We start from the raw sequence: 26,804 nt of genomic DNA on the forward strand, positions 1-26,804 counted from the left end.
TCGGTGGCCAGTGCGGATTCCCAGTATTAAATATGACCAGTGCGGCCTCCTCCTCCCTCCCTCCCTCCCCAGTATTAAATATGACCAGTGCGGCCCCCCTCCCTCTATATTTATTGGTGGCCAGTGCGGATTCCAAGTATTATGACCAGTGCGGCCTCCACTCCCCCCCCCCCCCCCTTCCCCCTTCCCCATCATTGGTGGCAGTGGAGAGTACCGATCGGAGTCCCAGTTTAAATCGCTGGGGCTCCGATCGGTTACCATGGCAGCCAAGACGCTATTGCAGTCTTGGCTGCCATGGTTACTTGGCAATAAATACAAGCATTATACTTACCTGAAGAGCTGCGATGTCTGTGTCCGTCCGGGAGCTCCTCCTACTGGTAAGTGACAGGTCTGTGCTATAGGCAATGCGCCGCACAGACCTTTCACTTACCAGTAGGAGGAGCTCCCGGCCGGACACAGACATCGCAGCTCTTCAGGTAAGTATAATGCTTGTATTTATTGCTAAGTAACCATGGCAGCCAAGACTGCAATAGCGTCTTGGCTGCCATGGTAACCGATCGGAGCCCCAGCGATTTAAACTGGGACTCCGATCGGTACTCTCAGCTGCCACCAATGATGGGGAAGGGGGGGTGACTTTAATTAGGGGGGGGAGAGGGGAGGCCACACTGGTCACAATACTTGGAATCCGCACTGGCCGGCCACCAATGAATATAGAGGGAGGGGGGCCGCACTGGTCATATTTAATACTGGTAATCCGCACTGGCCACCGATGAATATAGAGTGAGGGGGGCCGGACTGGTTACAATTAATACTGGGGAGGGAGGGGGGGGCCGCACTGGCCACCAATAAGTTAATTACAGGAGGAGGGGGGGGGTCTGCCCCCTGCTGCCTGGCAGCATCTGCCAGGCAGCAGGGGGCAGTCATGTACACAGTTCTCAGTATATTCTAACATGAAGTGTCCCCATCACCATGGGAACGCCTCTGTGTTAGAATATACTGTCGGATCTGAGTTTTCCGAAGTGAAAAATCAGATCTGAAATAAACAGTTATGCAAACGGATCCGTTCTGAACGGATGCAAGCGTTTGCATTATAGGAGCGGATCCGTCTGTGCAGACACCAGACGGATCCGCTCCTAACGCAAGTGTGAAAGTAGCCCAAGATGATACTAACGGATCAGTCTGTGCAGATCCATGACAGATCCGCACCAAACGCGGGTGTGAAAGTAGCCTTACTGAACTCTACCAGATGAAAGTTATTTGCAATGCAGATTCAGTTTTGTGCTATTTTTTGACCACTTTGTTGACCACAGCAAATATTTGATTTTCCATCCCTGCTCACTTTTCTGCTAGAAAGCATGTGTGCGTATTTCTGCAGTAGGATTGATTTTCAGAGACCAAGCATTCATAATAAGGTCATCCATGCCATGCATTAAGTGACAGTAGTATGGCCCTTTTGTCATTCAGAAGTGTCAAGGCATTGCATGGATGTCCCACAAAGTAGGTAGATGCCTTGACACTGCTGCCACAGTCGGTGCCTTGATGTCTGCCAGAGTAACCTGAAAGGCATTTGTGTTGTCAGTCACTGAGACATCACATTACTTTAAACTGTAACACAGCCTATGTGCGGTTAGCCGTCCTATCCATCAGCATGAGCAGACGGAAACAGTACATCATTTTAATGTATCCATTTAGAATACCCCGTAAGGAGACAGAGAGACGTATGCTCAGCATAAAGAAGCTACTCACAATTGCAGTGTAATGCAAGGAAAATTTGTAGTTGTGACCAACCTGTTTTTTTTTACTGGTTTGTTAGCTTAGAAAACAGATTCTATATAAAAAATAGTCCTTATATTTTTATTTGCGTGGAATTTTAAAGGGCATAGGATTTATCATGTATACAATATACAGTGCCTTAATATTAATGATTAATAGAATAAGAACGCAAACTGTGCATCATTTCCTCTAACAGTACTGTTTGGCTTTGCAGGTAAACGAGCAGTTTGCTATTAACTTGATTGCAGAGCAGCCTGTGAATGAAGCTGAAAGCAGAATAGTATCTTGTGATGGTGGAGGTGGAGCTCTAGGTCACCCCAAAGTTTATATCAACTTGGTGAGTTCACCTATTTGTGCGACTGTCTTGCTTGTCTTAACCCCTTAATGACCACGCTTGAAAATACATTTAAAGGGTTTATGAAAATACTTTTATTATAAATATATTCCCAGGTGCCTTTTATTAGTTAGAACGGCTTGTTTTGTCTAGGGAGCAATTAGTGGAAATAAAATGGCTGCCGTCCTATTAGTGCTGACAAAACCTGTTTTAATCGCACAGGAAGAGAAGTTACTTCAGAATGCTGAGCTTTAGAGCTGCCTCATCCTCTGCTCCACTTGTAAGGGATTATGATCCTGAATACAGTTTAATGTGCTCTTCAGCTAACTCTCTGTAGGAATGGAGCTCATGAGGAGACATTAAATACAAAGAATAGGTGGGAATGTAGCTAATGAGCAACAGCACTTGTCTGCAGTCTTCATTACCACATTGTCCGTCCTCTCTGTACTTCATGTCTCCTCGTGAAGTCCATACCCACAGAGATTCAGCTGAAGATCAGATGTTTTCAGGATCATAATCCCTGACAAGCAGTGTAGCAAGGAGGCTGAGGCAGCTCTTTACCTCAGTGTTATACATAAATAATGAAAGGAATTTGGGAATATATTTATAATAAAGTAATATTTAAGTATTTTCATTTTTTTTTTATTCCTGGAGAACCTCTTTAATGACCAAGCCAGATTTTAGAAATCTAGCATGAGTGAATTTATTAGAGAATAACTCATTAAAGTTATTGCACATCCAAGTAATTCTAACATTGTGTTTTTTCCCCTCACATATTGTACTTTCGCATGACTGGACTGTTAATATTGAGGGTTTTACACTATTTAGGAAAGACTGGGTCAAAGGAAAAGGCTGTGGCGTGTGCCTGTATGTGAGGAAAGACTACTACTTGGTGTAATCTATATACCCCCTAACATCATATAGGAAATAGAAGCTCAACTGTATAACCAAATAGGGTGGGCTGCAAAGGCTAGCACAGTGGTCATAATGGGAGATTTTAACTTCCTAGACATTGACTGGGGTCATGGTTCTGCCTCAACAGCAAACAGGAGACGATTCTTGCTGCAGGGCCACTTTATGGGCCAGTTTGTAGAAGCTCCCACTAGGGACAATGCTCTGTTGGATTTGATCAATTCTAATGATGCAAAGCTTGTTGGCAATATTATTGTTAGAGAAACACTAGGTAATAGTGACCACAGTATAATTATATGTCCCCTAAACTATAAGAAGAAAACTCTGTCAGGCAGAGCAAAGACACTGAATTTTAGAAAAGGTTAAGGTAATTTCCCTGGGTTAAGGGAAGCATTTCAGGGCATAGACTTGGAGCAGCTACTGTCACATAATAAAACTGAGGATAAATGGGAGAGCTATAAATCCACATTGAGTAATTGCACCAGTAAATGTATTCCTTTAGGTAACAAGTATACACAGCTAAAATGACCCCCCCCCCCCCCCTTATAGCTACTGTACAAAGGGCAGTAAATTACAAAAAAGGGCATTTAAAAATACAAATCTGAGCAGTCAGCTGTAGCTTTTTTTTTTTTTTTTTTTCAAGTTTACAAGGGGCTTAATAAAATCTGTAAAAAGGAGATAAAATCTGCAAACATACAAAACAAACAGCAGGTGGCAAAAAAGAGCAAAACAAATCCCCCAAAATTCTTTAAATATATACATGCTAAAAAAAAAAAGGTCTGAGCAGGCAGGTCTAAATAATGGTAAAGGGGGGTTAGTCGCTTTTTTAGCTCTGTGCTCCAGACTAAAAAAAATATCAAGGAGTCATTGGCTCCCAACCTGAAAAATTTAGGAGCCAAATAAAATTTTTAGTCGCCAAATTTAAAATGCATATAATTATGGTATAATTATGGTATAATAATAATAAAATTAAAAGAAAAAGACTTGTCTTACCTTGTGTAGTTGCCCATTTGTCTCTCTCTTTGATTCGTTCTTCTAACCCCATCAATCTTGAGGCTCTTGAGGGGTTGTGCACTCATTTCTATGAACTCTCAGACTAGCCAGATTTGTGTTGCTGATCCTGCTTCCTTGATCCCTAGGTGCTGGGGCCTTAGTTCATCTGCTTCCAGTCCTCCTCTTGGAAGATATTTATCTCACCCAGCATGGGTATATGTAAAATGACACCCCAAAACACATTCCCCAACTTCTTCTGAGTACGGCGATACCAGATGTGTCACACTTTTTTGCAGCCTAGATGCGCAAAGGTGCCCAAATTCCTTTTAGGAGGGCATTTTTAGACATTTGGATCCCAGACTTCTTCTCACGCTTTAGGGCCCCTAAAAAGCCAGGGCAGTATAAATACCCCACATGTGACCCCACTTTGGAAAGAAGACACCCCAAGGTATCCAATGAGGGGCCTGGCAAGTTCATAGAATTTTATTTTTTTTCGCATAAGTTAGCGGAAATTGATTTTTTTTTTTTTTGTGTTTTTTCTCACTTTCCGCTAACTTAGGACAAAAATTTAAATCTTTCATGGACTCAATATGCCCCTCAGCAAATACCTTGGGGTGTCTTCTTTCCAAAATGGGGTCAGTTGTGGGGTGTTTGTACTGCCCTGGCATTTGAGGGTCTCCGCAATCATTACATGTATGGCCAGCATTAGGAGTTTCTGCTATTCTCCTTATATTGAGCATACAGGTAATGAGATTTTTTTTTCCGTTCAGCCTCTGGGCTGAAAGAAAAAAATGAACGGCACAGATTTCTTCATTCGCATCGATCAATGTGGATGAAAAAATCTCTGCCCAAAAAAAAAAAATGGAGGGGAAAGGCGTCTGCCAGGACATAGGAGCTCCGCCCTACATCCATACCCACTTAGCTCGTATGCCCTGGCAAACCAGATTTCTCCATTCGCATCAATCGATGTGGATGAATAAATCATTGCCGGGATTTTTATATATATATATATATATATATATATATATATATATATATATATATATATATATATATATATATATATATATATATATATATATATACACAAAGTGTTTGCCAAAGCATAGGAACACCGCCTCCTCCTCAGCTCGTATGCCTCGGCAAACGTATCTGTCACTGCAGAGGAGAAAATCCCGTCTTGCAGCGCCGCATACACCGACTTGCGTGTAATCTGACAGCAGCGCAATGCTTCTGTCAGAATGCACATCGGTGCTGCAGCTAGTAGATCGGTTGGTCCACCTGGAAGGTAAAAAAAAAGAGAAAAAACCAGGCCACAACGCAATAATTTTATTAACTTTGGAACAGAACATGTAAACTTTAACTTTTGGAACTAAACATTAACCCGTTTGCTTACTGGTGTTTTTTTTTTTGTTTTTTTACCTTTATAGAACAAACCTCTCCTTCCCCATGGGTCAATGTGCAAAGCGCAAATCGCCCAAAGATGTGGCGAAGTGCGTTATGCACTTTGTCCCATGTGAAAGGAGACGTTTGCAGCAGCTGTGAGTGAATGGGCCCTAATAGCCCTGTGTGCCTATCCTGGTGAGATGATCCCTATGCTAGGTGTACCTGTGTGTGGTACTTTCGGAAACACTCCCCTAAGCATAGGGCAGGGTGGTCCGGACAGTCAGGACAGAAATAGCGGGTGTCACGCCTTATTCCACTCCTGCTACAGACACGACATTTTTTTCGGGGTGGCGGTCGGTTTGAGGTACCAGCAACGACACTGGGGAAGTGTCGCTCGTGTAGACGCTAACTACACTGGCGGATGGGGCCACGGAACCTCCTGGATACAGGAGGTTCACCATGATCTCTTCCTGAAATTTGAGGAAGGATCCAGTTCTCCCAGCCTTACTGTAGAGAACAAAACTATTGTACAGAGCCAATTGAATCAAATATACAGACACCTTCTTATACCAGCATCTGGTTCTGCGGGAAACTAAATACGGAGACAACATCTGGTCATTGAAGTCCACCCCTCCCATGTGGAGGTTATAGTCGTGGACTGAGAGGGGCTTTTCAATGACACGGGTTGCTCGCTCAATTTGGATTGTCGTGTCTGCGTGAATGGAGGAGAGTATGTAAACGTCACGCTTGTCTCTCCATTTCACCGCGAGCAGTTCTTCGTTACACAGTGCGGCCCTCTGCCCCCTTGCAAGACGGGTGCTAACGAGCCGTTGGGGGAAGCCCACCAGGTACCACAGGCGCCAATCTGTTCTAGAAACAAATGCCTAAAGAGGGCCACACTTGTGTAAAAATTGTCCACATAAAGATGGTACCCCTTGCCGAATAAGGGTGACACCAAGTCCCAAACTGTCTTCCCACTGCTCCCCAGGTAGTCAGGGCAACCGACCGGCTCCAGGGTCTGATCTTTTCCCTCATAGATCCGAAATTTGTGGGTATAGCCTGTGGCCCTTTCACAGAGCTTATACAATTTGACCCCATACCGGGCGCGCTTGCTTGGGATGTATTGTTTGAAGCCAAGGCGCCCGGTAAAATGTATCAGGGACTCGTCTATGCAGATGTTTTGCTCAGGGGTATACAAATCTGCAAATTTCAGGTTGAAATGGTCTATGAGGGGCCGAATTTTGTGGAGCCGGTCAAAAGCAGGGTGGCCCCTGGGACGGGAGGCGGTGTTGTCACTAAAGTGCAGGAAACGCAGGATGGTCTCAAATCGTGTCCTGGACATAGCAGCAGAGAACATGGGCATGTGATGAATCGGGTTCGTGGACCAATATGACCGCAATTCATGCTTTTTTGTCAGGCCCATGTTGAGGAGGAGGCCCAGAAAAGTTTTAAGTTCGGAAACTTGGACTGGTTTCCACCGGAAAGGCTGGGCATAAAAGCTTCCCGGGTTAGCGGTGATAAATTGTGTGGCATACCGGTTTGTCTCTGCCACGACTAAGTCTAAAAGCTCCGCAGTCAAGAACAGCTCAAAAAATCCCAGGGCCGAATCGATCTGAGCTGTCTCAACCCGAACTCCAGACTGGGTGGTGAAAGGGAAAACTACGGGTGCGGCTGAAGTTGGGGACTGCCAATCGGGGTTTGCCAGCACCTCTGGGATTCTAGGGACTCTACGGGCACGTCTTTGCGGTGGCTGCGACGGGGTCACTACTGCACGTGCCACCGTACCAGCTTCAACTGCCCTTCTGGTGCTCGCTACTTCGCCAGGTTGTACGGCAGTGCTGGTACTAGGTCCAGGAAGGGCTGGGCTGCTGGTGTATGCCTCACCACGTAATCCGACAGCACCAGCCCCACTCTGCTGCTCTTGAAGCGGATCCTGCGCAACCTGCGGTCTAGCGACACGGGGCCGGGTACGCCTGGTGGTATCAGGAACCTCAGCCTCCTCGTCCGAACTTTGGGTCAGAGAGCCACTGCTTTCTACAGGTTCGTATTCTGACCCGCTGGATTCATCAGATGAGGGTTCCCACTCCTCATCCGACTGGGTCAGAAGCCTGTAGGCCTCTTCAGAAGAATACCCCCTGTTAGACATGTGGGCAACTAAATTTCGGGGTATTCCCTGAGACTACCCAAGAAAAAAAAAGCAAGCCTGTCTTACAAATGGGAGGCTAGCAAAGTACCGGAGGCCGCTGCGGTTGATAAAAAAATATCAAAACTGATTTTTTTTATCGCCGCAGTGCGTGTAAAGTGAATGTGCAGCGATCAAAAAAAAAAAATTTGTTTTTTTTTTTCACTGCGGTGGGGCGGGCGTGGGTGTACGCACGTGTGGGCGACCGATCAGGCCTGATCGGGCAAACACTGCGTTTTGGGTGGAGGGAGAACTAAAGTGACACTAGTACTATTATAGATCTGACCGTGATCAGTTTTGATCACTTCCAGATACTATAAAAGTACAAATGCTGATTAGCGATACGCTAATCAGCGAATAACGGACTGCGGTGCGGTGGGCTGGGCGCTAACCGATCCCTAAACTACCTAACCAAGGGGCCTAAACTATACTGAAACCTAACGGTCAATACCAGTGAAAAAAAAGTGACAGTTTGCACTGATCACTTTTTTCCTTTCACTAGTGATTGACAGGGGCGATCAAAGGGGTGATCAAAGGGTTAATTGGGGGTGATCTGGGGGCTAAGTGTGGTGTAGTGGGTACTCACAGTGATGTGTGCTCCTCTGCTGGAACCAACCGACCAAAAGAAGGAGCAGAGGAGCACAGCAGCCATATAACCCCATCATATTTACTAATATGTGGGGGTTAAATGGCTGCTGATTGGATTTTTTAAAAATCAGCAACCTGCCAGCGAATGATCGTGGCCGGCAGGCTGCTGACGAAATACTGTGCTGCGAAAAGCTGTGACGTAGTCTCGCGAGATGACGCGCCGATGCGTCCAGGAGGAACAAATCAACCACCTCCCGGACGCATCGGTGCTTACAGCAGTCGGGAGGTGGTTAAGTGCTGATAACTTAACGCTTTGACTTATCCAGACCTCCAAAAATAGTTATTACTTTACATTCCCCATATGTCTACTTCATGTTTGGATCATTTTGGGAATTATATTTTATTTTTTGGGGATGTTACAAGGCTTAAGTTTTAGAAGCAAATCTTGAAATTTTTCTGACATTTTCAAAAACCCAATTTTTAGGGACCAGTTCAGATCTAAAGTCACTTTGCAAGGCTTACATAATAGAAACCACCCAAAAATGACCCCATTCTAGAAACCCCCTCAGGGTATTCAAACCGGATTTTACAAACTTTGTTAACCCTTTAGGTCAGGGATGGCCAACCTGCGGCTCTCCAGCTGTTGCAAAACTACAACTCCCAGCATGCAAAGACTGCCTACAGCTATCAGCCTACAGCAGGGCATGGTGGGAATTGTAGTTTTACAACAGCTGGAGAGCCGCAGGTTGGCCAGCCCTGCTTTAGGTGTTCCACAAGAATTAGTGGAAAATAGAGACACAATAGATTGCACTTTTTTGGCAGATTTTCTATTTTAATAATTTTTTCTAGTTACAAAGCAAGGGTAAACAGCCAAACCAAACTAAATATTTATGGCCCTGATTCTGTAGTTTACAGAAAAAAAACATATGTGGTTGTAAACTGCTGTACGGGCACATGGCAGGGCGCAGAAGGAAAGGAATGCCATACGGTTTTTGGAAGCCAGATTTTTCTGAACAGTTTTTTTTGACACCATGTCCCATTTGAAGCCCCCCTGATGCACCCCTAGAGTAGAAACTCCAAAAAAGTGACCCCATTTTATAAACTACGGGATAGGGTGACAGTATTGTTGGTACTAGTTTAGGGTACATATGATTTTTGGTTACACTTATTACACTTTTTGTGAGGCAAGATAACAAGAAATGGCTGTTTTGGCACTGTTTTTATTTTTTGTGATTTACAAAATTCATCTGACAGGTTAGATCATGTGATATTTTTATAGACCAGGTTGTCACATACGCTGCGATACATTAAAAAAACAAAAACAAAAAAAAAAAAAAGTATACATATTAGGTATGTTTTACACAATGATTTAATTTTTTTAAGCAAAAAAAAATCATGTTTTTGTGTTTCCATAGTCTAAGAGCCATAATTTTTTCAGTTTTTGGGCGATTACCTTGGGTAGGTTATGATTTTTGCGGGATAAAATTATTGGCACTATTTTGGGGTGCGTGTGACTTTTTGATCGCTTGCTATTACACTTTTTGTGATGTAAGGTGACACAAAATGGTTTATTTAGCACAGTTTATTTTTTACGGTGTTCATCTGAGGGGTTAGGTCATGTGATATTGTTATAGAGCCGGTCGATACGGACACAGCAATACCTAATAATGTACCGGTATAAGTTTTTGTTTATTTTTACTTGAAACTTTTCATTTTTGGGGGGGAAACCTTTTTTTTTTTAAACTTTTTTTTTCACTTTATTTTTTGTCCCACTTTGGGACTTGAACTTTTGGGGGTCTAATCCTTTACAATGCATTCCAATACTTCTGTATGAGTAATACTGTGTGTATTACTCATACAGCTTCCGGACTGTGAGATCCAGGGGGGCTGGATCTCACAGGCACGTCACAGGAAGGCAGCGCGATTGCCTTCCTTGGGCATCGCGCTGCCTTCCATGCAATCTGGTCCCCCCCTACAGCCGCATGGGACCCGCACGCACATTTAGCCGAGGTGCCTTCTCAATGATTTGAGCAGACACCGGGTTCTGATCATCGCCCGCCTGGCGGCGGTGATCGGATATACACAGGACGTACCCACCCGTACGCCCTGTGTCCTTAAGTACCAGGACATCAGGGCGTACCGGTGTACGCCCTGTGTCCTGGAGAGGTTAAGGAGTAAATTTTTTTATGGGCGTTTCAAACCGAAATCCCTCTATATGTAACACAGACTGGGTTAAAATAAACTATCCCCACTAGGGTTGTTGCGATACCCAAATTTTAATTCGATTTCGATACCATAAAAAAAGTATTGAGTTATTCGATGCCATTTGATACCACACGAAAAAAAAAAAAAGCAGCGAGCATTCCGTATTTTATGGAACGTCTGGCCCATAATCAAACAGTCTGATCCAATTTTCTGGGAGGACGAGGTGACAAAAAATGGCGAATTGTGCGGTATAAAAATTTTTTTTTTCTGTTATGGCGTTCATCGCATCGGAGATATTTTCTTTATATTTTAATAGTTCGCACTTTTTTGAGGTGGCGATATTTAATGTTTATTTGTTGTTTATCTATCTCATATGTTTTATATATCTTATATGTAAAATTGGGATCTTATATGTAAAATTGGGTCATTAAAACTTAATATTTTTGGTGTTTTTTTTTTTTTTTTTTTTTATACTATTAGCCCGCTTAGAGGCTAGAACCCTTATCCTATTCACCCTAATAGATCCCTGTTAGAGTGACTAGGACTTCACACTTTCCATGCTGCCCTGTGCATAGTACACACAGCAGCAGGGAGCTGACTAAGGCTACTTTCACACTTGCGTTCGGGGCTCCGCTTATGAGTTCCGTTTGAAGGCTCTCACAAGCGGTCCCGAACGGATCCGTACTGCCCTAATGCATTCTGAGTGGATAAGGATCCGCTCAGAATGCATCAGTCTGGCAGCGTTTGGGCTCCGTTCCGCTCAGCAGGTGGACACCTGAACGCTGCTTGCAGCGTTCGGGTGTCCGTCTGGCCGTGCGGAGGCAAACGGATCCGTCCAGACTTACAGTGTAAGTCAATGGGGACGGATCCGTTTGAAGTTGACACAGTATGGCTCAATTTTCTAACGGATCCGTCCCCCATTGACTTTCAATGTAAAGTCAAAACGGATCCGTTTGCACTATCATGAACATAAAAAAATAAAAAAAATTGTGAACGGATCTAAGCGTTTGCATTATAGGGGCGGATCCGTCTGTGCAGATACCAGACAGATCCACTCCGAACGCAAGTGTGAAAGTAGCCTAAGGCAAACAGGGCTTCAGTAGCGTCCTGGCTGCCATGGTAACAGATCGGAGCCCCAGGATTACACTGCTGGGGTCCCGATTAGAAGCTGCCACTGCACCACCAATGAGGAGGAGGGGAGGGGACCCTGTTGCCACTGCAACTAATGAATATAACAATGGGGTAGGTGCCACCAATGATTATAATAGTTATAATGCTGGGGGGAGGGCGGGGGGTTGGGGGCGCACATATAATTAACACATTATTTAAGTGTAGGCAACAGGTGCCGGCAGTGGTATCGCATACCCGGCACCTGCCCTCTATGACATGTAGCTGCGATCCCTGGCAATTAACCCCCTCAGCGCAGTGGCCACAGTTAACCTTCATTGGTGGCGCAGTGGCCACAATCCCTCCCTACTGAGAGCTTGCCATGTTCTCAAACAGATATGATCCGGGTCTAAAAGTATCTCTTCAGCTGCAGCGCTGCGGTCCACTCGCAAATGGCGACAAGAATAAAAAGTATTGTTGCCATCTGCAAATTTTAAGGTGCATTGGCGACCATTTTGGTCGCCATCTGGAGCGCTGGCTCTGTATATACAAAAGGAGAGAAATGAGCTGATATCTGTGGTGCTGGGGCTGTTAGTACATCCAGTAATATACTCAATTGGCTAACTGTAGATATGGTCCAAGACAAGTTAAATAAGGTAAATGTGAACAAGGCTCCGGGTCCAGATGGATTACACCTAAGAGTGCTTAACCGCCTCCGGACCGCCTAACGCAGATCCGCGGTCCGGAGGCGGCAGCTCTGCGCAGAGTGTCATCTCGCGAGAGCTGTGACTTCCTGTGAATGCGCGCACACAGGCGCGCGCGCACACAGGAACGGAAGGTAAGAGACAGGATCTCCAGCCTGCCAGCGGCGATCGTTCGTTGGCAGGCTGGAGATGCGATTTTTTTAACCCGTAACAGGTATATTAGACGCTGTTTTGATAACAGCGTCTAATATACCTGCTACCTCGTCCTCTGGTGGTCCCTTTTGTTTGGATCGACCACCAGAGGACACAGGTAGCTGTGTAAAGTACCACAAAACACCACTACACTACACCCCCCCCCCTGTCACTTATTAACCCCTTATGAACCCCTGATCACCCCATATAGACTCCCTGATCACCCCCCTGTCATTGATCACCCCCCTGTAAGGCTCCATTCAGACGTCCGTATGATTTTTACGGATCCACGGATACATGGATCGGATCCGCAAAACACATATGGACGTCTGAATGGAGTCTTACAGAGGGGTGATCACCCCATACAGACTCCCTGATCACCCCCGTCATTGATCACCCTCTTTAAGGCTCCATTTAGACATTTTTTTTGGCACAAGTTAGCGGAAATAGATATATAATTTTTTTTTTTTTCAATTCGCTTTATTGAACACACAAAGCCAATTATGATGACAATCATTGTACATATTCCACTTCATTACGTACATTAGTAGATTCCAGTAATTATATATAAATTACATGACTTTGCATAAAAAACAATGCAATAAACATCTGTGCTGTATCCACTTGCATGCATTTTTTGTCTAGACATGAGGTAATTGTCTGAATGAACAAAACATTCTATGGCTTCTCTCACGTGACCTGCTTCTTTCGCCTGTACCCCTTGTTTCTCCTTTTTCAAAGTGAACATCTATTCAATTTGTTCTGCATTTAAAGCTCCAGTCATCCCTCGAACAGAATAGGCAAGTCCTAGGAGACGCACACCATGCCCCCCACACTTTTTGAAACTTGGGCGAGCAGCCTCTGTTTTTGTACACCATGTTCTCGTATGGTATGATAGTGTTAACCAGTTGTTTCCACTGCGCCAAGGTAGGTGCCCTGTCAACCATCCATCTCATGGCTATTGCCTTTCGTGCTAAAAACAATGTCTCCCTCAGAAATATCCTAGTGTGATGAGAGTATGTATTTTCATCTAATATTCCAAAAAGACAAGTTTTCGGGTGCAATGAGATTGTGCTATCTAGGATATCAGAAAGCAATTTCACTACTTCATCCCAAAATGATTGTATAACTGGACATGCCCAAATAAGGTGCCAGAAATCAGCACCTTCTGACGTGCATCTATGACACTCGTAGTGAGTACGTCTACCTATCTTAAATAGTCTGGATGGAGTTAGGTAACTTTGGTGTATTATACATACTTGTATAAACGTATTATTCATGGCCGGTGACACTAGTGTGGGGGATTCCAGTACGTCCTCCAAATCTTCATTGGATAGGTCGGAAATCAGGGCGTTCCATTTATCCAATACCAACATCGGGGTACCTTTCAGCTTGGCATTTAAGAGGTGAGTATATAGTGCTGATATGAAGCCACGTGGCCCTTGAGAGCGTATTACACCAATCATTGGAAAAGAGGACCGGGGCGTCTCGATAATGTGTCTGCAGAGCGTGTCTCAATTGTAGGTATCTATAAAATGCTTGTCTCGGAAGTTCATATTTACGGCTGATGGATTCGAAATCATTGAAAACATTATTACTATAGAGATTTCCCATTGTGACAACCCCATGTTCCTTCCAGAATGCCCTGTCTTGAAGTGTCATCAGATCGGGGAACATGGGGTTATCCGAAATGGGGGTTTCCAACAGTTCCGCCTCCATATTATGTAGCCGTTTGCATGCCGTCCACACTTGAACTGCCACTCTATGAATTGGTAATTGTTTACGTGGGAATAGCTTCGGCCGTTCCAGAACCGGCCATAGGGTAGTGAGTCCTAGATAGTCAGCAAGCTGTATTTCCTGTCTACAGAGAGAACCTAGTGGGTTTAACCATGACTTGATATTCCTTAATTGCCCTGCAAGATAATACAGGTGAATGTCTGGCAAGGACATACCCCCTTCTTTTTTAAAACGGGTTAAGTTCACCATTGACAGCTTGGGCCTATGTGCCCCCCAGATGAAAGGCGAAAGCAAAGAGGCAAGTCTCTGAAAAACTACTTTTGGAACCAAGCAAGGAGCGTGTTGTAGGACATACAGACACTTAGTAGTATAATAGTAGTATAATTAGTTTTATCAGGTTTATTCTCCCTGACACTGACAGAGGCAATCCTTGCCACACCCTACATTTGTCTTTGCAGTATGTTATAAGTGGTTGAATATTTAAGGCATGATAGGATGTGACATCTTTTGTTATGTATATACCTAGGTATTTATAACTTTCTACAATGGGCAGGTCCGATCTGCCGACGATATCTCCCATCTGATATAGTGGGCACAGAGTCGATTTGGACCAGTTTATCCGTAGTCCGGAAAATTGGCTGAACTGTTCAATTACAGCAATCGCCCTAGGGAGTGTGGATTCCGTCTGTGACATGAAGAGCACCATGTCATCAGCGTATAAACCCACTCTAACTTCCTGTCCTCCTATTCGGGTGCTATGGAACTGCAAGTCTGCCCTGATTCGTATAGCCAATGGCTCTATAGCTAAGGTGAATAATAATGGTGACAGGGGACATCCCTGTCTGGTACCTCGTCCCAATCTAAAACTTTCAGAAGCATCCCATTTACTAATATATCCGCTCTTGGATGCTTGTACAACATTTCCACCCATTGTATAAATTTAGGTCCAAAACCAAATTTCTTAAGGAACCTGGAATAAGTAAGGCCATTCAACAGAATCAAACGCCTTTGCTGTGTCCAAAGACGCTAAGGCCCATTTTTCTTGTCTCTGGAGCCCAATCTGTGTCACTACTTGTACTCTCCTAATGTTATCAGTGGTGGATCTCCTGGCAAAAACCCGGATTGATCAGGATGGACCAGGGTGCAGGCTACCTTGCCGAGTCGTATAGATAAAATCTTTGCAATGACCTTATAGTCAATATTTAATAAAGATATCGGACGATAAGATCCACAATCGTCCGCATCCTTTCCTGGCTTCAACAGTACAACTATAGTTGCGTCATACAGTGGCGGTGGGAAGCATCTATGTTTAAATGCGTCTGCATACATACGTAACAGCACCGGATTGATATGGGAAGCATATTTAATATAAACTTCCAGTGGAAGTCCATCAGGACCAGAAGCTTTCCCCCTTGCTAACTGTGTTATGGATTCCTGTAATTCTAGGGCAGTTATCGGGGCTTCCAGGCTCTCCACTGCCTCTTGTGTCAGAGTAGGGAATTCCAGGTCCTCAAAGTATTGTGTGACATCTTCTATCTCATAGTTTACCCTGGACTCATATAGATCCCTGTAGTACTCCTGGAATCTATTCGCTATAGATCCTGGCTCAGACAGTATCTGTCCATCTAATGCCTTGACTCGTAATACCGCAGGGGAATTCTGATTTTGTTTAACAATGTGAGCCAAAAGCTTACTAGATTGATTGCCCAGTTCAAAGTATGTTTGTTTTGTAAAAAAACATTTTCATTTGAGCTTTTTCTCTGAGTAAGGCCAAGTATTGTCTCCCCATTGTCAGCCAAGCATCCCTGTTCACATCACTTGGATCAGCTATATATGCCGTTTCTAACCTTGAGCATTCTTTTGCTAATCCTTCCTCCTGTCTAGCCGCTGACTTTTTAATATATGATATAGTAGATCGCAAACAGCCTCTAAGGTATGCCTTCATGGTTTCCCACAATAGCATATTGTCTGTTTCTTCTTCATGGCCCTCTAAAAACACCGCCAATTGATCAGGAATGCGATCAGACGGTCCGAACAGGGTCAGCCAAAAAGGATTGATCAGTGTTGAGCGTCTGATCGCACCCCCACCCAACATCAGTCTTAGTAACACTGGCGCAATATCGGATATACCTCTAGATCCGTATTCAATAATGTATGTTAAAGAGCACATATGCGAGTTACCCAGGGCATAATCTATTCGCGACAGCGCTTTATGACTGGCCGAGTGACAGGAATATTGCCTAACATCTGGGTACTTAAGGCGCCACACATCCAACCAACCCACCTCCTCCAGTAGTGCTGCTAGGGATGTCTTATTATGAAGTTGACTATCCCCAGTCCCTGCCTGATGGTGTCTATCTAGCTCCCTGTCTAGAGTCATATTAAAGTCTCCAAGACCTATTATGTGTGCCGATGGATAAGAGGCTGTGAAGCTTATCGCCTGCTGCATCACTTGCAGGGAGAAGGGTGGAGGAATGTATATACCAAGGATTACACACAACGTACAATTAATATATGCCGCCGCAAACGCATATCTCCCGGCTGAATCTATCTGACACTGCTCCAGTTCCCATCTAAGGGATTTATGCACCATTAATGACACTCCCCTAGACAAAGTCGTATAATACGAGTGTTGTGCCCACTGAATCCAAGGTTTTTGCATTCGCCCTGTATTCTCGGCTGTCCGGTGAGTCTCCTGTAGACATAGAATATGTGGATTAAAATTCCTGACAGCCGAGAACACCATGGTGCGTTTCCTCGCCGTTCCCAATCCTCTTACATTCCAGGACATTATACGCAATTCTGACATTGTGATTTGGTTCTAAGGACCTAATTTACCTCTCTCCCCTCTTCCTTCACTACAGCATGACTGATACAGCACAGAACAGATAACAATTGAACCGTCAGGCTTCTCCTGACATGAACTGTGAGTGCCCACATGGTGTTACTGAGAAGCATACACTGCACTCTCGGCATGTAACGAGAAAATATATACCACGTTTGTTAGGTGGCACTGCAAATAAACGGGGTGTGCATTTGGTGATTTACTAGTAGCACTATAGATCTAATAACTGATATGAGGGTGAACTGTATCTAACTCGGGAACCTATTCCCCAACTTCTAACGGGAGCCGGTCCAAGCCCCGGATAACTAGGCCAACGGGAGACTTCACCCCTATTCGGGTCTCTCAGCTTGTTTGATCAACTTCTAATACATAGGAAGTAGTAGTCCTGTTCTCTCCATTCTTTTCCTACCACATTTTCTTTCCCCCCCTCTGACCCTGTCTGAATATGAACATGTATGCGGATGGTAACATAGGGAAAAATACTATAACAGAGACTAAGAGTATCCTAGCTTCCCTAAAGCTGAGTTCATACACATGTATATAACGTTACCGCTGACAGTATGTTCAAGTCCCCGGCTCTCCTTGCCATGCCGTCAACAAATCTTCAGTGTCCATAACTTCATCTGGGAGCTCTTGCATTTCTCCCCCTTCCATCCAGCCATTCAGTGGCCTCTTCAGGGTTGTTGAAGAATCGGCTCACTTCCCTATTCACTACTCTTAAACGGGCCGGGTATACCATAGAATAAGGCAGATTCTTCTCGCCTACTTTTCACTGTACTGAACGTCGCCCTTCTTTTCTGCAATTCAGAAGAAAAGTCCGGGAAAATCATGATGTTGCTGTTCTCATACTTGAGTTCTCGCTTGGTACGGGCCATCTGTAACACATGGTCTCTGTCCATCGAGTTTAGAAGTCTTGCAAGCAGGGGTCTCGGTGGGGTCCCCGGTGGAAGAGGTTTGGCGGGTACGCGGTGTGCTAGCTCTATAATAAACGCTGCTGAGAAAGTTGCCTCTGGAAAGGAGCTGCGCAGCCATGTAGTGAAAAAATTCACACGGATTGTTGCCCTCTGCTTTTTCGGGCATTCCGATTATACGTAAGTTATTGCGGCGTGTACGGTTCTCATAATCGTCACATTTTTGTTGCCAGAAGCTGACCTTTTGCTCCAGCTCTTGCACTTTCGTGGGTATTAGCTGTAGGCGGTCCTCCACATCAGATATTCTGGTCTCAGCTTCTTTTACGCGATCCCGAATAGCCTGCATGTCATGGCGGAGCAGGCCTATGTCCACCTTCACCTCCTCCAGTTTCCCCACCATCGATGTACGGCAGGTAGCTATTGCGTGCAGTAACTGTTCAGTAACTTGCTTTAGGGATGGTTCGGTGGTTGCCTGTTCCGCTCCCACTTGCGCGGGATCCTCCGTTACCTCCTCTGTTGAGGAGGTGCGTGAGCCCGCGCCATCTTGGTCTTCCACACGGGCAAATTCTCGGAGGCGGTCTGCAGCGGACTGCGCTCTGTTCCTGGACATATTTGTTACGGGTCTTTCCCGACGACCTGCTGGTTCTGGAGGTAATTTTTGTGGCAGGTATGTATCAGGATAAAGTAGAAGTTAGGGATTTGGGTCCAGAGCTCTTCTACATGCGTCCGCTCATATCAGCTTCCGGCCACGCCCCCCAGATATTTTTTATTTATTTTATTTTTCTTACAAAGTCTCATATTCCACTAACTTGTGTCAAAAAATAAAATCTCACATGAACTCACCATACCCCTCACGGAATCCAAATGCATAACATTTTTTAGACATTTATATTCCAGACTTCTTCTCACGCTTTTGGGCCCCTAAAATGCCAGGGCAGTATAAATACCCCACATGTGACCCCATTTCGGAAAGCAGACACTCCAAGGTATTCCATGAGGGGCATATTGAGTCCATGAAAGATTGAAATTTTTGTCCCAAGTTAGCGGAAAGGGAGACTTTGTGAGAAAATACAACAAAAAAAACTATTTCCGCTAACTTGTGCCAATAAAATACAATTTCTATGAACTCGCCATGCCCCTCATTGAATACCTTGGGTGTCTTCTTTCCAAAATGGGGTCAAATGTTGGGTATTTATACTGCCCTGGCATTTTAGGGGCCCGAAAGCGTGAGAAGAAGTCTGGGATCCAAATGTCTAAAAATGCCCTCCTAAAAGGAATTTGGGCCGCTTTGCGTATCTAGGCTGCAAAAAAGTGTCACACATGTGGTATCGCCGTACTCAGGAGAAGTTGGGCAATGTGTTTTGGGGTGTCATTTTACATATACCCATGCTGGGTGAGATAAATATCTTGGTCAAATGCCAACTTTGTATAAAAAAAATGGGAAAAGTTGTCTTTTGACAAGATAATTCTCTCACCCAGCATGGGTATATGTAAAATGACACCCCAAAACACATTCCCCAACTTCTCCTGAGTACGGCGATACCACATGTGTGACACTTTTTTGCTGCCTAGGTAGGCAAAGGGGGACACATTCCAAAGAGCACCTTTAGGATTTCACAGGTCATTTTTTACACGTTTTGATTTCAAACTACTTACCACACATTAGGACCCCTAGAATGCCAGGGCAGTATAACTACCCCACAAGTGACCCCATTTTGGAAAGAAGACACCCCAAGGTATTCCGTGAGGGGCATGGCGAGTTCCTAGAATTTTTTATTTATTTTTTTGTCACAAGTTAGCGGAAAATGATGATTTTTTTTTTTTTTTTTTCTTACAAAGTCTCATATTCCACTAACTTGTGACAAAAGATAAAAACTTCCATGAACTCACTATGCCCATCACAAAATACCTTGGGGTGTCTTCTTTCCAAAATGGGGTCACTTGTGGGGTAGTTATACTGCCCTGGCATTTTAGGGGCCCAGATCCGTGAGAAGTAGTTTGAAATCAAAATCTGTAAAAAAAATGGCCTGTGAAATCCTAAAGGTGCTCTTTGGAATGTGTGCCCTTTTGCCCACCTAGGCTGCAAAAAAGTGTCACACATGTGGTATCGCCGTACTCAGGAGAAGTTGGGCAATGTGTTTTGGGGTGTCATTTTACATATACCCATGCTGGGTGAGAGAAATATCTTATAACTTTGTATAAAAAAATGGGAAAAGTTGTCTTTTGCCAAGATATTTCTCTCACCCAGCATGGGTATAAGTAAAATGACACCCCAAAACACATTCCCCAACTTCTCCCGAGTACGGCGATACCAGATGTGTGACACTTTTTTGCAGCCTAGGTGGGCAAAGCACCTTTCGGATTTCATTTTTTACAGATTTGGATTTCAAACTACTTCTCACGCATCTGGGCCCCTAAAATGCCAGGGCAGTATAACTACCCCACAAGTGACCCCATTTTGGAAAGAAGACACCCCAAGGTATTTTGTGATGGGCATAGTGAGTTCATGGAAGTTTTTATCTTTTGTCACAATTTAGTGGAATATGAGACTTTGTAAGAAAAAAAAAAAGAAAAAAAATCAGCATTTTCCGCTAAGTTATGACAAAAAATAAAAAGTTCTATGAACTCACTATGCCCATCAGTGAATACCTTAGGGTGTCTACTTTCCGAAATGGGGTCATTTGTGGGGTGTTTGTACTGTCTGGGCATTGTAGAACCTCAGGAAACATGACAGGTGCTCAGAAAGTCAGAGCTGCTTCAAAAAGCGGAAATTCACATTTTTGTACCATAGTTTGTAAACGCTATAACTTTTACCCAAACCATATATTTTTTTTTTTTATCAAAGACATGTAGAACAATAAATTTAGCGAAAAATTTATATATGGATGTCGTTTTTTTTGCAAAATTTTACAACTGAAAATGAAAAATGTCATTTTTTTGCAAAAAAAATCGTTAAATTTCGATTTAATAACAAAAAAGTAAAAATGTCAGCAGCAATGAAATACCACCAAATGAAAGCTTTATTAGTGAGAAGAAAAGGAGGTCAAATTCATTTGGGTGGTAAGTTGCATGACCGAGCAATAAACGGTGAAAGTAGTGTTGTGCAGAAGTGTAAAAAGTGGCCTGGTCTTCCTATTGATATGAATGGGACGGCTTGGGTGTAATTACACCTGCTCACCACTGCAGATGCAACGGCTAGAAGGTAAACCGTGAAGAGGAGGCAGCTCTGACACCGTGCGAGTCTCCTCTTCAAACAGCTGATCGGAGGGGGTGCCGGGTGTCAGACCCCCTCCGATCTGATATTGATGACCTATCCTGGGGATTGGTCATCAATAAATATAACTTGGACAACCCCTTTAAGGGGGTTTCAGCTAGGGGGGTTGAAGTGGTTAAAGAGCTCAGTTCAGTCATTTCTGTGCCCCGGTTTAAAATTTTTAAAGATTCTCTAGGTACTGATACAGTGCCAAGTGATTGGTGCAAGGCAAATTTGGTGCCCATATTAAAAGAAGGGTATAGGTCCTCTACAGGTATTTATGGACCAGTTATACTATCCCTCATAGACGTTTAAAAGGTAAACCAAGGTCTATAGGCTTGGAAAGTATAGTTTATAATTTGATTGAAAACTGGCTGAAGGACCATGTCCAGAGAGTTGTGGTCAATGGTTCCTATTCAGAATGGTCCCGGATTATAAGTGGTGTACCGCAAGGTTCAGTGCTGGGTATTCTATTATTTAATTTATTTATTAATGATATTGAGGATGGGCTTAATAGCATATTCACGCACGGTTGCTAGGAAACGATCGGGATGGAGACCCGATCATTATTATTTTCCCTTATAACATGGTTATAAGGGAAAATAATAGCATTCTGAATACAGAATGCATAGTAAAATAGCGCTGGAGGTGTTAAAAAAAAATTAAATAAAAAGTTAACTCACCTTAGTCCACTTGCTCGCGCAGCCCGACATCTCCTTCTGTCTTCATCTTAGCTGTGTGCAGTAACTTTTACCATGGTGATGGATCATGTGATGACTGTGACGTCACCAAAGGTCCTTGTTGCTACACAAAGCTAAGATGAAGACAGAAGGAGATGCCGGCTACGCGAGCAAGTGGAGTAAGGTGAGTAAAATGTTATTTATTTATTTTTTTAACCCCTCCAGCGCTATTTAACTATGTATTCTGTATTCAGAATGCTATTATTTTCCCTTATAACCATGTTATAAGGGAAAATAATACAATCTACAGAATACCGATCCCAAGCCTGAACTTCTGTGAAGAAGTTCAGGTTTGGGTACCAAACATGCGCGATTTTGCACTCGCGCTGAAAAATCGTGGGTGTTCCCGCAACGCACCCGCACATGTTTCCACAAAGGCCGTGTGAAAGAGGCCATAGAGAAGGATTTGGGTGTCTTTGTAGATTGTAGATTAAATTGCAGCATACAATGTCAATCAGCTGGTTTTAAGGCTACCAGGATATTGTCATGCATTAAACAAGGCATGGCCTCGCGGGGCAGGGATGTAATATTACCAAAATGTTGTTGCAGTCTCATCTGGAATATGCAGTTCAGCCAGAAAAAGGGGGGACATGATTAACCTATACAAAAAATACGGTGAAAAACTGTTCCATGTAAAATGCCCTCAAAAGACAAGGGGGGCACTGCCTCCGACTGGAGAATAAAAAAAATTCAGTCTCCAGAAGCGTCAAAGCTTCTTTACTGTAAAAACAGGTGTCAGCATTTTGAATACTATGCCACTATAACGTACTTGAGGCCTGTGGAAGGCATCGGGCTTCCTTAGCAGCCATCTGCTCCCTGTCACAGCGCAGTGGGCGGATGGGGTCGGAGAGGGAGCCCCCTCCCTCTGCAAACCCCATTCAAGCTGCAGTCAGTTTTGACCGAGCCATATAAAGGGTTAATACGCTGGCATCTGTGTTTTCACCAATGCTGGCCTCTGTACTGATCATGCCATCATAGCTACTGTGCCCGCCCGATTAGCGTAAAGCCGATAACCAAGAGATGTATAAATACAGTACTTGGTCACTATCGGGTTAAAGGGGTTTTGCAGTGTCAATCTTGCTGCCCTACCCTTGCCGATCAGCTGTTTTGACGGGGTCGTCTAAATACTTTATCCTCTTTAGGGGCTGTGCACATGAGCGGTGATTTCCACGCATCACTTGTGCGTTGCGTGAAAATTGCAGCATGCTCTATTTTGTATGTTTTTCACGCAACGCAGGCCCCATAGAAGTGAATGGGGCTGCGTGAAAATCGCAAGCAGTGCAATTTTTATGCATGGGTGCTAGGTGATGATCGGTATGGGTTCCCGATCTTTATTATTTTCCCTTATAACATTGTTATAAGGGAAAATAATAGCGTTCCAGAATGCTAAGTAAAATGTGGATTGATGGATTTAAAAAAATAAAAATAATTAACTTGCCTTTCTTCTTTAATCATGAGCTCCCGGCTAAAGGACCTGTGGTGACGTCACATCACATGGTCCAATCGCATGATCCATCACCGTGGTGATGGACCATGTGATGAGCTCAGTGACATCACCACAGGTCCTGAAGAAAGAGCAGAGACCGGCAGCTATGGAGGAGGTGAGTTATTTTTATTAAATTTTTTTTAACCTTCAATTTACCTTCTACTAAGCATTCTGTATTAATGAATGCTATTATTTTCCCTTATAACCATGTTTTAAGGGAAAATAATAAAATATACACTACAACTAACCCAAACCCGAACTTCATTGTAGACGTTCGGGTCTGGATACCACATTCAGGTTTTTTTTCTCATGCGCGTGCAAAACGCATTGCACTCGCGTGGAAAAAACTGAACCACGCAACGCAATCTCAGTCAAAACTGAAATTGTGTGCTCACCCGCACGATTTCCCCGCCACGCACCCGCGTCCTATCCAGCCCCAATCCGTAACGCCCGTGTGAAAGAGGTCTTAGTGTTTACCTGCATGACGCCTAGCTTTTAGCAGCGGCGCAGTATACTTATGAGTACTCGTCCCATTCCCTAAGGGGAGGGTTTAATGTGGTCAATGAGCCAAAATTGAGTGCAATAATAATCTATATTTATATAGTGCCAACATATTCAACAACATTTTACAATTGGGGGGTTTGAGTCATTAATAATGTACACTACCAAATTACAAAAAAAACACACGCAATACAAAAATTGTCTTTATTATATCATATCTTAAAGACATACAATACATAAATATAGAGAATAATAAAACAGTGCAGATCAATGCTGTGAGAATGATAGCCCCACTGAGCTCAAGGTCCGCATGTATTATATTAGCCCATCTCTCTTAAAGATGTTGTTAGTAATATTGAAAATTCAACCAATAATATAGAGATATAGACTAAATCACTCACTAACACCAGCGCCATATTAACTGAAAAGTAGTATTAGAATCCAATCCCCAACACTTTATCATTGTCATAAACATCAATTTACAATAAGGGAATGGTCAGACCAAACTATTATCATAATAATAAAAAAAAATCTGGATGACCTCCCTAGTTAAAATAAAACCGGAGAGCATGGGAAGTAAAGGGTTAAAGAGCACTGAAATAATGGAGACATACAGACAAGGAGTGGGGGGGGGGGGGGGGCAGAGAAACCCCGACGTACGTTTCGCCTCGCTTCCTAAATTGAGTGAAAGTGAATGGTGCAAGGTGACAAAGTGCTCATGCAGTTACTGTTATTTATTTAATTGTCATCACTTTATTTGACAATCATGGGTTTAGGTTAGTGTACTTTCACACTAACGTTATTCTTTTCCCATCATTGAGTTCCGTCCTAGGGGCGCAATACCGGAAAAGAACTGATCAGTTTTATCCCCAAGTTTTTTCCCCAATACATTCCATTCAGGATGCATCAGGTTGCCTTCAGTTCAGTCTTTTTTACTTTTCGGGATGGAGATATTACCGCAGCATGCTGTGGTTTGATCTCCGTCCAAAATTCCGGAACACTTTCCGGAATGCTGGATCCGGCATTTTTTCCCATTGACATGCATTAATGATCCGGCCCAGAGTGTTCTGGCAAAATGGATCCGGCATTGCGGTCTGCGCATGCTTAGACCGCAAAAAATGTGAAAAAAAAATGCTGGATCAGTTTTTACGGATGACACGGATCCAGAATTTTTAATGCATTTGTCATATGGATCAGGATTCTGATCCGTCTGACAAATGCCATCAGTTTGCATGCGTTTTGACAGATCCGGCAGACCGTTCCGGTGACTGAACTGCCTGCCAGAATCCTCTGCCGCAAGTGTGAAATTTGTCTAACTCTTATATACTGTATATGGTTGTCACCTTTTGAGATGTGGTCAGGGATTGACCTAGCCCTATAACACTATTATGTGGGCATATTGCCCTTTGTAAAGATGGCGCCTGCTGGATTCTTTGGGACTGGCACCACGGCTTGTGCACTCGTTGGGTGGCCCGGCTGCTGGCCTTTCGCCCCCCGTGTGTGCAGGCGTGGGAGTCCAGGGATACCCTTGTGGGGTGGTCAGGTTACTGACGCGAGATTTGGCCGTGTTGGTTGCGCTCCCCGCACGTGATCTCGTGATACATCACAGGATTTTGCCGCCATGTTAGAAAATGCCATCTAATGCTATGCTCTATTTATGGGACATATCTGCAGATCACCGGTGAATTACTTCATTGATATTAAGGAAGGAGGGAGTGGTGATATTGAAGAGGGTATTTATAGTTTAAAGGAACACTGACAGGCCCAATAAGCATATTTAGCTATATATATATCTGCACAGGTCTTCTAATGTGTAATAAAAACATATAAGTATAACCCCTGTCCACCTTATAAATACAGTAAACTGATGTTTTATAACCTGATTGAATCGTCTTCTTTCTGCCCAAGGGGCGGCGTTTCAGTTCACTTGCGCCCAGCCAGCCTCGCCCCAACCGCCGTTTTGAAGCGCCGCCCAGCTCATCAATATTCACTTCGCTGGGCGGCTTCTGCTGTCCCCGACCTTCCGAGATCCGGCGCATACCCAATAGAAAGCTATGGGCATCGAACTCCATTTCAACTTCAGCATATGCTCTCGGCAACCTCACTTGCCGGGATCGCATCGCGCCTGCGTCCCCTCTGCTTCTTTGAGGCCGCTTCAGCCTCTGCGCCGGACACTCTTCTGAGCAGCGCTTCAGAGCGCTGCTCTCAAACACATCTGAAGCCGCCCAGCGAAGTGAATATTGATGAGCTGGGCAGCGCTTCAAAACGGCCGTTGGGGCGAGGCTGATGGGCGCAAGTGAACAGAAACGCCGCCCCTTGGGCAGAAAGAAGACTATTCTATCAGGTTATAAAACATCAGTTTACTGTATTTATAAGGTAGACAGGGGTTATACTTATATGTTTTTATTACACATTAGATGACCTGTGCAGAGAAAATTTGAGAATTCAATTTAATGAAAACAACGAATAAACTGAAACAGACTGTTTTTCAGCTGATCAAAAGTTTAGGACCACACCTCCAAAAAAAAAAAAAACGAACCCCCCCCCCCCTTCCAAAACAGAAATCAAACTTCCAAACATGAACTCGGTAATGAGTAGCTCCGCCGTTATTGTTTATCACGTCCAAAATTTGTTTTGGCATGCTTGATGCAAGCATTTCCATGAGGTGAGTGGGGACATTCTCCAAGTGGTGAAGACGGCCACACGAAGGCCATCTACTGTCTGGAACTGTTGTCCATTTTTGTAAACTTGCCTTGCCATCCATCCCCAAAGGTTCTCAATTGGATTTAGTTCAGGGGAACACGAAGGATGGGCCAAAAGAGTGATGTTATTCTCCTGGAAGAAGTCCCTTGTCCTGCGGGCATTGTGTACTGTAGCTTTGTCCTGTTGAAAAACCCAGTCGTTACCACACAGACGAGGGCCCTCAGTCAAGAGGAATGCTCTCTGCAACATCTG

At 44.0% G+C, this 26,804-nt stretch overlaps 1 protein-coding gene across 1 annotated transcript in view; it reads left to right on the plus strand.

Moving 5' to 3' along the window:
* The window catches only part of NDUFS6 (NADH:ubiquinone oxidoreductase subunit S6), a 105,790-nt gene that overhangs the window by 74,052 nt on the left and 4,934 nt on the right, over positions 1–26,804 (plus strand). The window contains exon 3 of the mRNA XM_044288382.1: positions 1,988–2,110. Coding sequence (XP_044144317.1) covers positions 1,988–2,110 — 123 coding nt within the window. The remainder of the gene's footprint in view (positions 1–1,987; positions 2,111–26,804) is intronic.

This window comes from Bufo gargarizans, chromosome 3, assembly GCF_014858855.1.
Source record: "Bufo gargarizans isolate SCDJY-AF-19 chromosome 3, ASM1485885v1, whole genome shotgun sequence".
Lineage (NCBI taxonomy): Eukaryota > Metazoa > Chordata > Amphibia > Anura > Bufonidae > Bufo > Bufo gargarizans.